At 46.9% G+C, this 14,681-nt stretch overlaps 1 protein-coding gene across 1 annotated transcript in view; it reads left to right on the top strand.

The window, feature by feature from the left end:
• Window positions 1–649: 649 nt before the first annotated feature.
• Window positions 650–14,681, top strand: part of PANX1 (pannexin 1) — a 37,365-nt gene continuing 23,333 nt past the window's right edge. Inside the window, exon 1 of the mRNA XM_065882513.1 lies at window positions 650–830. Within this exon, the coding sequence (XP_065738585.1) occupies window positions 650–830 (181 nt within the window). The remainder of the gene's footprint in view (window positions 831–14,681) is intronic.

The raw sequence follows: 14,681 nt of genomic DNA, 5'->3' as shown, positions 1-14,681 counted from the left end.
CCTGCTTTTAACCTGATTCCGCCACGTAGAAATGTTGGGGGTGAGGCGTAAAAGGGGGCCATCCTGTCCACTGGGTAACAGGTCGCTTTCAGAAATGATTTCAAAAATCCCGGGTGCCAGGAAGTGGAGAGAATGAGGTTGGGAGAGGCGCTAGGATTTGACGAGGTACCGCTCGCCGGGAAGCTCCCTTTGCTGGGGGTGGATCCCAGGGTCGCGGGATGCTGCCGCGCCCACTCGCCTCGCGTCACCTCAGCTTCCGGAAACTCCAAGTCGCCAGGGCGCAGCGGCAGAGCCGCGGCGAGGCTAGCGCTTTGTTCCGCGGTTGAGTCTCGCGCCCTCGGGCGCGCGCATCCCGGGGACCTGCGGGTGCGGCTCTGCCCCAGGCCCGCGGCGGAGGAGCAGGCGCGATCCCGTGCGCCCGAAGCAATCCCGGGACCCGCCAGGCCAGGCCCCCAGAGAAGACAGCTGCGGCGCTTCGAGACACAAAGACCAGTGGGATGTGGAAGCAAACGGGGAGCCGGCAAAGGGAAAGCGAAAGCCGCGGGCCCAGTCAGTAACCGGGTGAAGGCACCGCACCGCCCTCCTGACGCCGGCGGTACCCGGGCCTGCCCTTGCGAGCCTTCCTGGCTCAGCCCCGTGCGCCGCAGCCATGGCCATTGCTCACCTGGCTACCGAGTACGTCTTCTCAGACTTTTTGCTGAAGGAGCCCTCGGAGCCCAAGTTCAAGGGGCTGCGGCTGGAGCTGGCCGTGGACAAGATGGTCACGTGCATCGCCGTGGGGTTGCCGCTGCTGCTCATCTCGCTGGCCTTCGCACAGGAAATCTCGATTGGTAAGGCCCGGGGACAGCGGCACCGGGGCGGGCTGGGCCGGCGTTATCAGAGGTGACCGGGTCTCTGGCGAGAAGTGATTTTACCGCGCGTCCCTGGCGGTGCCCGCCGTTGTCATGGGCGTGAACGTTGGGAAGGAAGGTAGCCCGAGCTGATGGGCCGAAGCATTCTTTGTTCGCGTGCTCCCTTCCCCGCCCCCCCCCCCCCCCCCGTGGACCCTTCTCGCATCCCTGCTACCCATTTCTGTTCCCTGCTGCCCACTGATCCCGGCTCTGACTTAGTGTTCAAGTCCCACTCTTGAACAACGCCGTTATCACCAGATTTGACTCTCTTTTCCCTCCCACACATTTCTGCGGTCACCCAAAATTTGTATCAGAGAAGCTCCCGAGTGGCTAAACGGAGGACGTGAAGAAAAGTAGCCCATGAAAAGTGCTTTCTCCCTTATCTTACATTTAGTTGATGTGTACTGAGACTTTAGCTCTGCAGGGTTGTGAGTGATGCGAAATAACTGCTCTTGGCCAGTATTAGAAGGGATACCCAAATCCTCTACCTGGACGGCCTTATTTTGAATGTGAGATGAACGAGTCCCCTTCTTGTAAATTCTCCTTTATCCTAATAACAGTTCTGTGAGATTCTGAGAGTCTGGTGGTTTGGTCAGGATCACGTGGCTAAATAAGCAGCTGGTCTTCCTCATCATCTCTTCTGACTTTGAGCGCCGGAGAGAGTGTTTATGAGTCAAGAGAGAGGCCGTGTATGAGGCTAGACACAGCTCTGTGGGGAAGGAGGCCGGTGGCGCTGGACAATGGGGAAAGCTTATGTGAAGGATTGGGCTGGCCCTGAGCCCCTGCCCGTGGGTGGGATTTGGATAAGCAGAGGTGAGACCTTTGCCAAGATTTTGGGATGTCAGAGAATGGTACATGTTCCTGGAAGGAGAGAAACAGCGAGGAGTGTCCTAACTGAGGCAGGAGGATTAGTCAGGGTTCCTGGAATATGAGTGAATATGGGCCTGGGTTAGTGAGAACAGAGGAGTACAGACTTGATGGTTTAAAAAGTGCAAAGTTGGGCTCCCCTGGTGGCGCAGTGGTTGAGAGTCCGCCTGACGATGCAGGGGACACGGGTTCGTGCCCCGGTCCGGGAAGATCCCACATGCCGCGGAGAGGCTGGGCCTGTGAGCCATGGCCGCTGGGCCTGCGTGTCCGGAGCCTGTGCTCCGCAGCAGGGAGAGGCCACAACAGTGAGAGGCCCGCGTACCGCAAAATAAATAAATAAAAATTACAAAGTTATTATTTGAGCAGAGGCTGGACTGGTTGAAAACAGCCCTTAATAAGTAATAATCCGAGGGTACATGTAGGGTCTGTGAAAGAGGGGAGTTGGAGCTAGGGAGGATGCCATAAAGGTGAGGCATCAGTTGAGGTCTTGTGCGAGGGTGGGTGCCAAGACTAGAAGGGAAAGGATGGGAAATTTCCAAGATCAAGGAGTAATAATCCACTCTTGGGCCCCTAGCTTTTCATTGGCCACAAAGGGCCGAGACTGATCAGAGGTATCAGAAAGGCTGCAGGCCTGGGTGACTGGAGAATGATATTGATGGAAATGGTGAAGTTGAGGGAAGAGTTGGTTAGAAAAAGGTTACAGTGAGCTTGATTTTGTGATCCACACCACTAAGTTGTTCAACTTGGCAGGAAGCCGCCAAATTCATTTTGGAAGGTAGTCTTCAGTTTTCCTTGTCATTGGGCAGGCATAGATATAGTCAAGGCTTTCCCTCCGCCTTCCAGATGGTCGGGAGTTGAGGCTTCCGGTTGGAAGGAAAACCACCAAGTAGCATGGGTCCTGGAGATAATCTTTCCCTTCAGCAAATGTTTCTTGAGTACCAGCTGTGGGCTGGACCCAGTGCTGGGCACTGAGGACCCAGGAGTCAGGGAGACATGGACCCTGGAGGAGGGTGCCATCCGATGCCAGGAGGGAGGACTGGTTACCGTTCATGATGAACCCCGTTCAGTTGCCCCACTTGACTTATAAGCATAGGTTGTATTGCAAATACCTCAAATTTCCTTTTGCAGTAATTTCCTTTCGCAGTATTTTTATGGCAAGGAAGAATCTGTGTTTGAAATGTTGAAAGGCTCAGTGGAAGGTGGATGAGTGTCATTCCATGTGGCTCCATAGAACACATGAATGTCGCCATATGGTAGGTGCAGGAGGTCAGAGTTCTGTGCCACAGAAGGACCTTCATTTCTACCACACCTGTCCCCAGATGCCTCTAGAGGTGCAGCCCCTTTCACCTGGAGGTATATCTATATCTGTATCTATATCGAGAGAGAGTTAGTTTAGGAAATAGCTGAGTGACAACTGTGTAGAATACAAGCATAATTAGGCTACATGGCCTTCAGACTCTGAAATTATAGGAGTATTTATCTAAATTGTTGAAGAAACTAATTCCCTAAGCATGCTACTTTTCAACAGACCAGACTCTGAATGGGATTCTTATTATTGGGGTCTTTTGATGGGTCAGCAGTACCCTTGGCTTAGGGCTACTCAGGACGTGGGACCGAGATGTCCTCCCTCAGGGACTGCTTTGACTCTCTGGTGCCTTAGCCTGGTGTCTTAGGAGGTGCTGGGAGAGCAGAGCTCCTATCTCCCACCAGGATGCTTCATGCCTGGTGCCAGGGTGGCTGGACCAGATGAGCAGCAGGGGCAGCCACTGGACCCCTGGGGAAGGGTGTCTGGTCCGCCCAGGGAGCCTTCTCTCCCTGCTGCCCTCCCAGCAGGCAGCTGTAGTTCTGGACAGAGGGACTTGGTCCCTTAGGGTTAGCTGTGCTCTGCTGCTGTCATTACAGGGCAGGCGCTGGGCCAGCCCCAGTGAGCCAGGGGACAGAGAGAGCTGCAGCTGCTTCCAACGCTGTTAGTTCCCAGTTCCCCTCTTGTTTCCTCCAACTGAGGTGGCTTAAGTCATCTGCTCTGTCGTGGCTGCTGTAGGCACATCTTTGGAAATGTGTTCAGGCTGCCCTTCCAGGTGGCAAAGCTGATTCTTCTTTTCAGGGGTATCTATAAGAATGGGCTAATACTTAGGGTCTCAGGGCAAAGGTCCCAAAACAGCACATCCTCAGCTCACGTTTAAAGGCAAAGCACCAAGGGAGCCTCCTGGTCCCTTTCCAGAAAGATGCCTGCTCTCCAGAGAGGCTACTGATACATACATGTTTTTCTTTGTTAATTTTTTTTGGTACTTTATTGTACAGATAGTACCTAAATACCTTCTCATGGTAAAGGATTCATAAATCTCCTTCACTATGTGTTAGAGGTGAACACCGTGGACACTTTGGACAGACGTAAAATCCCCTTTCTCTGCATTAATATAACGTATACACATTTTTTTTTAACCAAACTGAGTCATATCGTAGTGGTTTGCATTGTCCTGCTTAGTATAGAAAGCGTACTCTGTGGAAAGGTGTGGAAAGCCTTCTGTGTCAGTACAGAGGTGTCACCTCACTTTTTTTGTTGTTGTTGTTTTTTTTTTTGCGGTACACGGGCCTCTCACTGTTGTGGCCTCTCCCGTTACGGAGCACAGGCTCCGGACGCGCAGGCTCAGCGGCCATGGCTCACGGACCCAGCCGCCTCGCGGCATGTGGGATCCTCCCAGACCGGGGCACGAACCCGTGTCCCCTGCATCGGCAGGCGGACTCTCAACCACTGCGCCACCAGGGAAGCCCACCTCACTGTTTTTTTAATAGACAGGCAGGCAGATCTTCCATAGCGTGGAATGTTCCCATCATAGTTCAACCAGGCACTCCCCTCGTGATGTACATTTAGGTTCTTCCGAATTTTCCACCATTACACATCAGGCTTGTTGGTACATAAATCTTTGTAACTACTCCCCTCCTCCCAGCATTGAAAGGAAAGGAGAAGAGACTAGTATCGGTTTCCAGAAGGATGAAGTCATTTTCCAGGATAGTTTTGCATTCCTGAATTCTTATTTCAAGTAAGGAGAAGAAAATGCTGCTTTGTATACCCTCCACCTCCAGCTGCCTCTGAATGTGATGCTGTCAGACGAGTGGAAGAGGGATTTTGATGTGCTCCTGGTTTTAAGAAAGAAATAGCCTCTTTCAGGGGTAAGATTGCAACTTGCCGTGGACTTTTTGATGTGTCCTTGTAGCACACTACATTTCCTTCCAAGCACTTATCACAAGTTGCAGTTAGGTAATTATTTGCATAATTATTTGTTGAATACTGTCTCGCCACTGGCCTGTAAGTTCATCAGGCATGGGGACCATCTATCCTCTGTTGGGCTGACTGCTCTGTTCATAGCTTCCACCACAAAACTTGATACATAGTAGGCATTCAATAGAGTGTGTAAATGAATGGAATCATCAAGGATAGCAGTAGGATTTTAGCATTTTGGGATCCTGAGTGTTAGCTGTTCTGTCGTCTATAAGATGGGATTTTATGTATCTTGAAAGAGTTCGTGTTAAAAAAAGTACCATCAAAAATATTTGAAAACTCTGTATAATGTCATTGGAGCTGACTAGAATAACAGTAATAGAGCGTAGAATGTGAACTGACAGATCATAAGCAAACATTTAGTAACGGTGAGATTGATTTTAAAAATATACTAGAATTTACCTGTTTAGCATTTGTTCTGTTTCAGTGTACACTGTTGCCTGACTTTGAAAGACCCAGTGAATTAGAAGATCTATTTTTAATTATTTACTAATCCCTTTCTCTTCCCCCCACCCCACAGAAAAAAAGAAAAGAAAATGAAGTTGTGGGAAAAACCCTATTACTTCCAAATAGATGAAACTCCCACCCTTATCACAAACTGAAAACATATGTCTTGAAATCTTTGCAGATTCTGGGTTTGGAGTAGCAACATCCTTTTCAAAGCCACGCAAACACCCACCCTTCCTCTGCACGTTGCTTTCTTCTCAAACCCCTAACTGAGGCAGTGAGTTTAGCCCAGCGTGGGGGAGGGGAGGCAGTTTGGGAGCACCATACCCTGGCTGAGTGAGTTGGATACAGCTGCGTGCTTTGGGGTTACCGAGGGCAACTGGGGCCACTGGTTTCCAGGGAAGGCACCGAGGTGAGCCTGCCTCTGTGTGGGGTGCAAGGTGTATGGCAGCAAAGGGAGATTCTTCTCATTTATTTATTCAACCTCTCTAAAGCTTGCACTCCTTTTTCTCAAAAGCCATTTGTGTATGTGTATATTTGTCTGATTAAAAAGATATGGCTGACTGTAGAAAATATGGGAAATGTAGCAGCTAGTGGCTGCTTCCCACTAGCTATCTATTTTACGTTTGGTAGTGTATATATGTCCATGCCACTCTCTCACTTTGTCACAGCTTACCCTTCCCCCTCCCCATATCCTCAAGTCCATTCTCTCTGTCTGGTCTGTGTCTATTCCTGTCTTACCCCTAGGTTCTTCATGACATTTTTTTTCTTAAATTCCATATATATGTGTTAGCATGTGTGTTTTCCCCCAGACTTTATTAAATGTGTGTTTTCCCCCGGACTTTATTATGTATACAGAGCTGACAACTTGTATTCTACTTTTTAAAAACCAAACTCCATTTCGGGTCATTTTGCCTCGTTCTTAAATCTTATAAACTTGCTTTTTGTTGGCTACCAAATTAAATGTTGAATAGGTGTATTGAAACTGAACCCGTTTACAGAGTTTTTTGCTAATATAAATAGCATTGTGAGGAACATTCCTGAACATAAACCTCTAAGCTATAAAGATCTCAGTATTTCAACAAATTATATAAATCTAATTACAAAATCAAAGAAGAGTGGCATTGTTTTCCGATTTTGCAAGTCTCCTTAATGCCTGGCTCAGTAGAAGACCACTGCCTGCTCCTATCGGCTTCTCATTCATTGTGCAGTGATATCCCATGTCAGTAGCCTCTGGAAACCCTACTGTACATACTCACAAGAGAATGAGAGTGAGAAGGCAGATAACTTAATAAGATTGTGAAAAGAGGGTTCACAGCATGAACCTCCTGGAAGAGTCTCAGTTTCCGGATCCCCCTTTGAGAACCATTCTCTGGCGTCAAACTGGAGAGTGGCATTTGCAGTTAGAAGCACACGAGGTGTGCACGTTTCACGTTCAAAAGGCACTTCCTGTTGCCCTTCAGAACACGGTTTACACTCCTGTCAGCATGTAGGGAGCAGCCCTTTCCTCACTTCTTTACTGCTACCTAATATTTTCAGAGTTTTCAGCCATTCTCGTGACGGAAATGGCATCTTGTACCTCACCGTGACTTTGATTAAAAAGAAAAATTCAAAAAAAATTTTAAAACTACACATAAAAAAAGTCTATTTTGTTTGATTTAAAAAAAGAAAGAAAGAAATGGCATCTCACTGTTTCAGCCTGCAGTTCCCAGTATGCAGGGGATTTCACAAAACACCGGGATTTCACAAAACATAGTTCTGGGCTCTTTGTCTGACACTTGGCAGTTTCTAGAGGCTGCTCATTGCCTCCAGGCTAATTACCATTGCCTTTTGGCCTGGAGTATTTGATCCTAGAGACAGTCTCAGCTGGTTATCATTAGCTTATAAAATCTTTCCCTCCCTCCTCCACCCTTCCATAGTCTCTTTTTATCTTTCTTTTTTTTTTTAAGCTAAAAGGTTAAAAAAATAAGTTGTTTCCCTTCTGACCCCTCTGTTTCCTGTTTAAATTTAATTAAATAGCAAAACTAGCAAATACTATTTTTGGGGAAATATAAAGATGTCTTTACAAAATCTTTTTTTAATATTAACATCTGATCCACATTTGATGATCAAATGTGGGTTCTCAAAGTTTTCAAAAAGCACGGTCACTGCAGTGTGGAAAGGTGACTTTTCAGAGGGAGAAGTGCTTATTCAGCTGTACCCTTTCTTGGCAAGGTTCACCTCTCCTCTCTGATCAGGTTTTCTTTTGCAAAACAGATAATGATGCTGTTAAACAAGATAATACATGGAAAGACCCTGACACATGGTTTGTATTCAGTACATGTTGGTTGACTCAAGCTAGTGACATAAGCTTCTACAATCTGAAGGTAATTTGCAGCCAACAAAGCTGAGACGGAGGCCTCACGCTTCTCTCTCCAGGGATCGTGCAGATTCAGGGGCTATTCAGACAGGCACTGGAGGCTCAGCTCGGATGAGTCTGGGTGACCGTAACTGTGACTTGCCCACCTTCCCTTCCCCTGTGTTCCTTGGAGAGAGGAGAGTCCAGGGGCTGATGGACTTGACCTTCTTCTAAATAAGGCTTTATTCCTTTTGAGTCTCTATAAACATTCTAAGCCCTTATGTTCTCCGTGTTTCTGTTTTGCACACCTTGAAGTGAATTCCAGAACAGAAAAATGATGCACTTTGGAGAATTGAAGGAACACTCTTCCGGCACTTCTTGCTTACCAGAAAGGAACAGCTGTGTGGAGCGTATGTGACCGGAAGGCGTCTCACCTTGACTCAGTTTCATCCTTTGTAACATGAGGACGTTGGATTAAAATTAGTTATTATGTGCACTCCGGTACCTTTCTGATTCTGGCAGTGGTTCATGCCTCGCCTTACTGTAATTATTCTTTCTTACCTTTTGTGTCCGTTCATTCACGTCCTCATTCATGTCACTTATTCACCGAGCACTGCTCTGTGTTCTAGGATCTATCAGTGAAGGAGACAGACATTGTCTGGGAGCTTGCAGCCTGGCAGGGGAGACAGCTCCCCAATAATTACAGAGTTCTGGCTGTGATAAGTGCTTTGAGACAAGTGCCATTGCAGGAGCTTCGCCCAGTCGGGGGCATTGAGATGGCTTTCTGAGGAAGTGACAGACATGATTTCTTGGAGAATGGAAAAGGGTCAGTGTTACTGGGGCCTGCCGAGCAGGGGGAAAGGGTGAGTGGTATAGATTCGAGAGCTGGGCAAGGATCCGATCGTCGAGGGCCTCATGGGAATTTGGATTTTAGGGTTTATCCAGAGCAGTCGGAGGGCTTTTAGTTATAAATGACATAATCAGATACACATTTGAAAATCTCACCCCAGATACTTTGTGGTGATGGGAATGGAGATGTGGAGACACTAGTTAGGGGCTGTCACGGTTAAGTTAAGGCTTACTAACTCTGTGCACTTGGAGGACGGGGACTGTTATATGTATCTCACCGCTGCGGCCTCTCCCGTTGCGGAGCACAGGCTCCGGACACGCAGGCCCAGCGGCCATGGCTCACGGGCCCAGCTGCTCCGCGGCATGTGGGATCCTCCCGGACCGGGGCACGAACCCGCGTCCCCTGCATCGGCAGGCAGACTCTCAACCCCTGCGCCACCAGGGAGGCCCCACCACGGTGCTTTGTATGGGGCAGATAGTTTATAAAAGTTTATCGGGAGCCATTGCTGGGAGCTCTGCGGGCACACCCGATACCTCCCCGTTGTCCTGGGATGTTGGAGCTGATTTGGGAAGGCCCCAAGCTGGCCGCATTCAGCGGTTCTGCTCTGGGGCTCCACGGTCTCGTGGAAGCCCGGCCTGGAGCAGTGGACTGTCAGGAAGGCTGTGCCTGTGGCAGGGGTGGGCCGGGTCCATGCGGAAGTCTGGTCCAGGGTAGACCCCAGCAGCCGGCTCTCATCGCCTGGCACAGCAGGAAGCCCTGTCCGCTGAGGGCCTGGTAGAAGCTGCAGCTCTGGAAGGGCCTGGCCGGGGCCCTGCAGGTGACCAGCCAGAGGGGTTGGTGTCCAGAGGGAAATGTTGCCTCTCCCCTCTGCACTTCGGCAGTTGCTTCGAATGCCTTCCTTCCCCTGCTGTCCGTAGGAGCGATGCTAATAGCTGCTGTGTGTATGTGCGCACACACGCGTACGTTTTCATTAAGACTTTACCCTGCTCCCACACATGCACAGCCTTCTCTGTCATCAACATTCCCCACCAGAGTCGTACGTTCTGTGGGTTTGGAAAAGTGTATAATTATCCATCATTATGGTGTCATATGGAGTATTTTCACTGCCCTCAAAATTCTCCGTGCTCTACCTATTCAACCCTCACCTGTATAACCCTTGGCAACCACTGGCTTTTTTACAGTCTCTATAGTTTTGCCTTTTCTACAATTTCATACAGTTGGAATCATGCAGTACGTAGCCTTTTCAGAGTGGCTTCTTTCACTTAGTAACATGCATTTAAGATTCCTCCATGTCTTTTCATGGCTTGGTAGCTGTTTCTTTTTAACACTGAATAATATTCCATTGTCTGGATATACCACAGTTTATTTTTCCATTCACCTACTAAAGGACGTCTTTGGTTGCTTCCAAGTTTTGGCAGTTACGACCCAAGCTGTAATAAACATCCATGGGCAGGTTTTTGTGTGGACATGAGTTTTCAGGTCCTTTGGGTAAATACCAAGGAGCACGTTTGCTGTAAAAGTATGCTCAGTTTTGTAAGAAGCTACCAAACTGTCTTCCAAAGTGGCTGTACTACTTTGCAGTCTGACCAGCAGTTAATGAAAGTTCCTATTGCTCCACATCCTTGTCAGCACTTGGTGTGGTCTGTGTTCCAGATTTTGGCCCTTCTAACAGGTGTGTACTGGTATCTTGTTGTTCCATGTGCTTATTTTCTATCTGCATACCTTCTTGGGTGAGGTGTCTGTTAAGATCTTTGGCCCATGTTTTGAGTTGTTTGCTTCTTATTGTTGAGTTTTAAGAATTTTTTGTACATGTATTTTTTATTTGAGGTATAGTTGATTTACAATGTCGTGTTAGTTTCTGGTGCACAGCAAAGTGATTCAGCGATATATATATTCTTTTTCAGATTCTTTTCCATTATAATTTACTACAAGATATTGAATATACAGGAGGACCTTGTTGTTTATCTATTATATATATAGTAGTTTGTATGTGCTAATCCCAAACTCCTAATTCATCCTGCCCCCCACCCCACCGTGCTCCCCTTTGGTAACCATAAGTTTGTTTTCTCTGTGTATGAGTCTGTTTCTGTTTTATAGATAAGTTCATTTGTATCATTTTTTTAGATTTCACATGTAAGTGATATTATATGAAACTTGTCTTGCTCTGTCTGACTTACTTCACTTAGTATGGTAATCTCTAGGTCCATCCATGTTGCTACAAATGACATTATTTCATTCTTTTCTATGGCTGAGTAATATTCTATTATGTATATATACACCGCATCTTCTATATCCAAGGAATTCTTTGTATATATTTAATAACAGTCCTTTATCACATGAAGCCACCATATATTGACGCTGCCTGTGTGCTAGGTCCTTCTAGCATGATATTTTTCCCAGCAGAAATTCTTCAAAACAGGTGTATATTTTAATTCTGGGGAGACTGTGGAATATTGGTTAAGATGTGAGTTTGGAGACAGGCTGCCTGGGTTCCAATCCTGGTGCACCACACATACACTGTGACACATTGGGCAAGTTCCATAATTTCTCTGTGCCCCAGTTTCCTCATCAATAAATGGGGTAATAGTAAAACCTATCTCACAGGGTGGTGAGAATTAAATGCATTAACACACGTGAGCCCTAGAACCATATCTGGGACATAGTAACCTTACAGTAAAGGTTAGCTGCTAAACACGCCCCAGTACTGTATGACTCTGACAGTTGAGGAACTGAGGCCAATAGAGGCCAGATAACGTGCTCAAGGGCACACAGAGCAGAGCTGGACTGTAGCTTTGATTCTGAAGCCTGAATTCTCGGGCACTGCTGTGTCCTCTGCCCTCTCCCTGTCCTGTGCATGAGGAACAGTGCACTGAAAGCAGAACGGGCTTGTACCCAGCACAGAAGCTACTAGTTTGTTCTGAGTCTCGGCCCTGCTGCCACGGGATCATCTTCCCCACTCTCGGGACCATCTTCCCCACTCCTGGCTTTCTTGCTGGGGAGGGTGCCTTCTCTGTTAGAATCATGGCCAGCACTGCAGCCTCAGCAGGGCATCAGGACCATGGGTGCATGAAATGCAGCCCTAAGGGTATTAAAACACAGTCCCTCCACCCGTCCTGCCAGACCTCCTTGCCATTATCATAGCATCAAGTCTAGACTGCAGCATGTCATCCCAGGACGTCCTTTATCTGATTCCCAGCTGGACTCTGTTCCAGGCACCGTGCTGTGCTCCCCTTCATAACATGCGGTGAACTTTAAAGACTCCGAGCCTTTCTCATGCTCTTTCCCAGCCTGGGTTTTCTCCTCTCCTCCCTTCAAGTATGAAAGTCTGCCATGGCTCAGCCATTACCTTATGCAATTTTTCTGTTTGTTACCATTAGTGGTTCATATTCTTGGCCTCCTCGTGCACTGCAAGCTCTTGGAGGACAGGGACCACGCTTTCTTTGTCTTTGAATCCCCCATGGTATCATGCCCAATAAATGCTTCTTGGCTGGAGCGCAATGCCATCGAGGTCTGCATGCCTTCAGGAGAACAGCTGTGCTCTGTTGTACCATAAGAGAAACAAAAGGAACAGCCCTTGAGGAGAGCAAGGTTCTTGGCTTGTTTTGGTATGCTGCTGGCACAAAGGCTCTGTGGCATTAAATACCAAATTTAGACACTCAAGGCCTTCTGCCACACAACAGGATTTCTTTGTTGCAGGAACTACAAGACCTAGCTCTTAAAAGGCAACTTTGAGGGAGAGGTGATACAAAAGGTCTTAACAAAGTTGGGTCTAGTTTCAGGCTGGGGCCCAGTTAAATCTCAAATCCCGATTATCCAAGGCCGGCTTTCACAATGCGTATGTTCAAGATTTATAGAAGATAAGACAAACAGGTAAACCAGTAAGAACAGTGAAATTCAAATAATTATAAGTGCACTGAAGAAAATAATACAGGATGTGACAAAGGAACCGTATATCTTTGTATCTCCAGAGCTTACCATGGTGCGCCCGATGCATAGAAATAAAAACAGCTACCATTTACTGAGTTCTTACTATCTGCTTGCACTGTGGTAGATATTTCATTAATCTTTATAGGAATTCTATGAGGTTTTGCAAACAAGAAATATTAGGTTCAGAGAGGTTAAGTAACTTACTAGCAAGTAAAAGAGAAAACTTAATAACTGTTGGATATAATGGGATCTTAAAGCAATATTCAGGAAATAGAGATTCTAGAACCTCTTCTTATAGATGTACCTAATTTTTTCCCTTTAGGCTAAAATCCCTTCCCCACTCCTAACTGGACTTCCATGTTGTTTCGCACAAATTAGGTCTCTGGCCCTTTCCTGCTCTGCTTGTGTTACTGGCTGGCCTTGCTGTCCACAGCGCCTGTCCTTCTCCACTCTGCCCCGCCTCCACCTTCTCTTTCCCCTGGTCACTTGTTCTCAGGGTGTCATCATGTTGGGGAAAGAGGAGGGCCACACGCTTGGGATTGTATGGAACCTACACCAAGTATTAGCTGTCTGCCTCTGGAAGTTGCTTAACCCCTCTGAGCCTCTGTTTCCGCATCTGACAAATGACGCTAAATGATAACTAGTTCACAGGTTCTTTTATTCGATTGAGTGAGAGCATCTAATTCCTGTCTACTCGTAGTATTTAGTAAATGACATCTGTTCTTGGTGATTCTGTGATGGAAAGTAGCTTATATGTGATTAGCGTATGGGGAATACCAGTATCATGTGTGAGTCACATTGGTTCATATACGTTTTTTCAGCATGTGAGTGATTTGTGCCACCAAGGAAGAAGATCTGGATGAAGCAAGCTTCAGAGGAATATGGCGCACGTGATGCCCATTAACCCCATGCTCTTCCTCTTGGCCGCACACTGGTCAAATGCCCTGTTCTGGAGGTGCTATCAGGCGGTTCTGTCTGGTCTTTGTGTTTCACTTTTTTCCTTGGGTGCAGAACTCAGCAGCCTTTCTTACACACCCTCCATCACACTACTGTGTTTTTTGTTGTTTTTGTTTTTTTGCGGTACGCGGACCTCTCACTGTTGTGGCCTCTCCTGTTGCGGAGCAACAGGCTCTGGACGCGCAGGCTCAGCGGCCACGGCTCACGGGCCCAGACGCTCTGCGGCATGTGGGATCTTCCCGGACCGGGGCACGAACCCGCGTCCCCTGCATCGGCAGGCGGGCTCCCAACCACTGCGCCACCAGGGAAGCCCTACACCACTGTGTTTTTAATCAGGATGGTTGCTGTTTGATTAGTGCTCTAGGTACAAAATCTGCAGAGACTTGGAGTGATCTGCCTCAATCCTATATACTCCATAGCTCTGTTATTTTAGTGATTTTGCAGAATACTACTTTTTTTTTTAAATACACAAATTGTATTATAGCAGAGATGTTTGTATTAATTTCCCTTTTTACCTTTCATCTACCTTTTGTGTTAATCTTCATTTTATAGAAGCAAAACCTTTGCCCTGGACCAGGCTAGGACCTAGAGGTGATGGAAGAGACTTCGGGCAGACGTGTGCTGTGACTATTTCTTCATACTCTCTCTCATCTGGACTATTTTTTTTTTATTTGTGTTATCGTTATTATTTTTAAATTAATTCTTATTAGAGTATAGTTGATTTACAATGTTGTGTTAGTTTCTGCTGTACAGCAAAGTGACTCAGCTATGCATATACATATATACTCTCTTTTTTAGATTCTATTCCCATATAGGTCATTACAGAGTATTGAGTAGAGTTCCCTGTACTATACAGTAGGTTCTTATTAGTTATCTGTTTGATATATAGTAGTGTGTATATGTCAGTCCCAATCTCCCAGTTTATCCCTCCCCCCCTTCCCCCTTGGTAACCATAAGTTTGTTTTCTACATCTGTGACTCTACTTCTGTTTTATAAATGTTTTTAGAGTCCACATATAAGCGGTATCATATTTGTCTTTCTCTGTCTGACTTACTTCACTCAGTATGACAATCTCTAGGTCCATCCATGTCGCTGCAAATGGCATTATTTCATTCTTTTTTATGT

The sequence above is a fragment of the Phocoena phocoena genome, chromosome 8 (genome assembly GCF_963924675.1).
Source record: "Phocoena phocoena chromosome 8, mPhoPho1.1, whole genome shotgun sequence".
Classification (NCBI taxonomy): Eukaryota; Metazoa; Chordata; class Mammalia; order Artiodactyla; family Phocoenidae; genus Phocoena; species Phocoena phocoena.
Note: the sequence above shows the minus strand (reverse complement) of the source record. Positions and strands in the feature narration are given on the sequence as shown.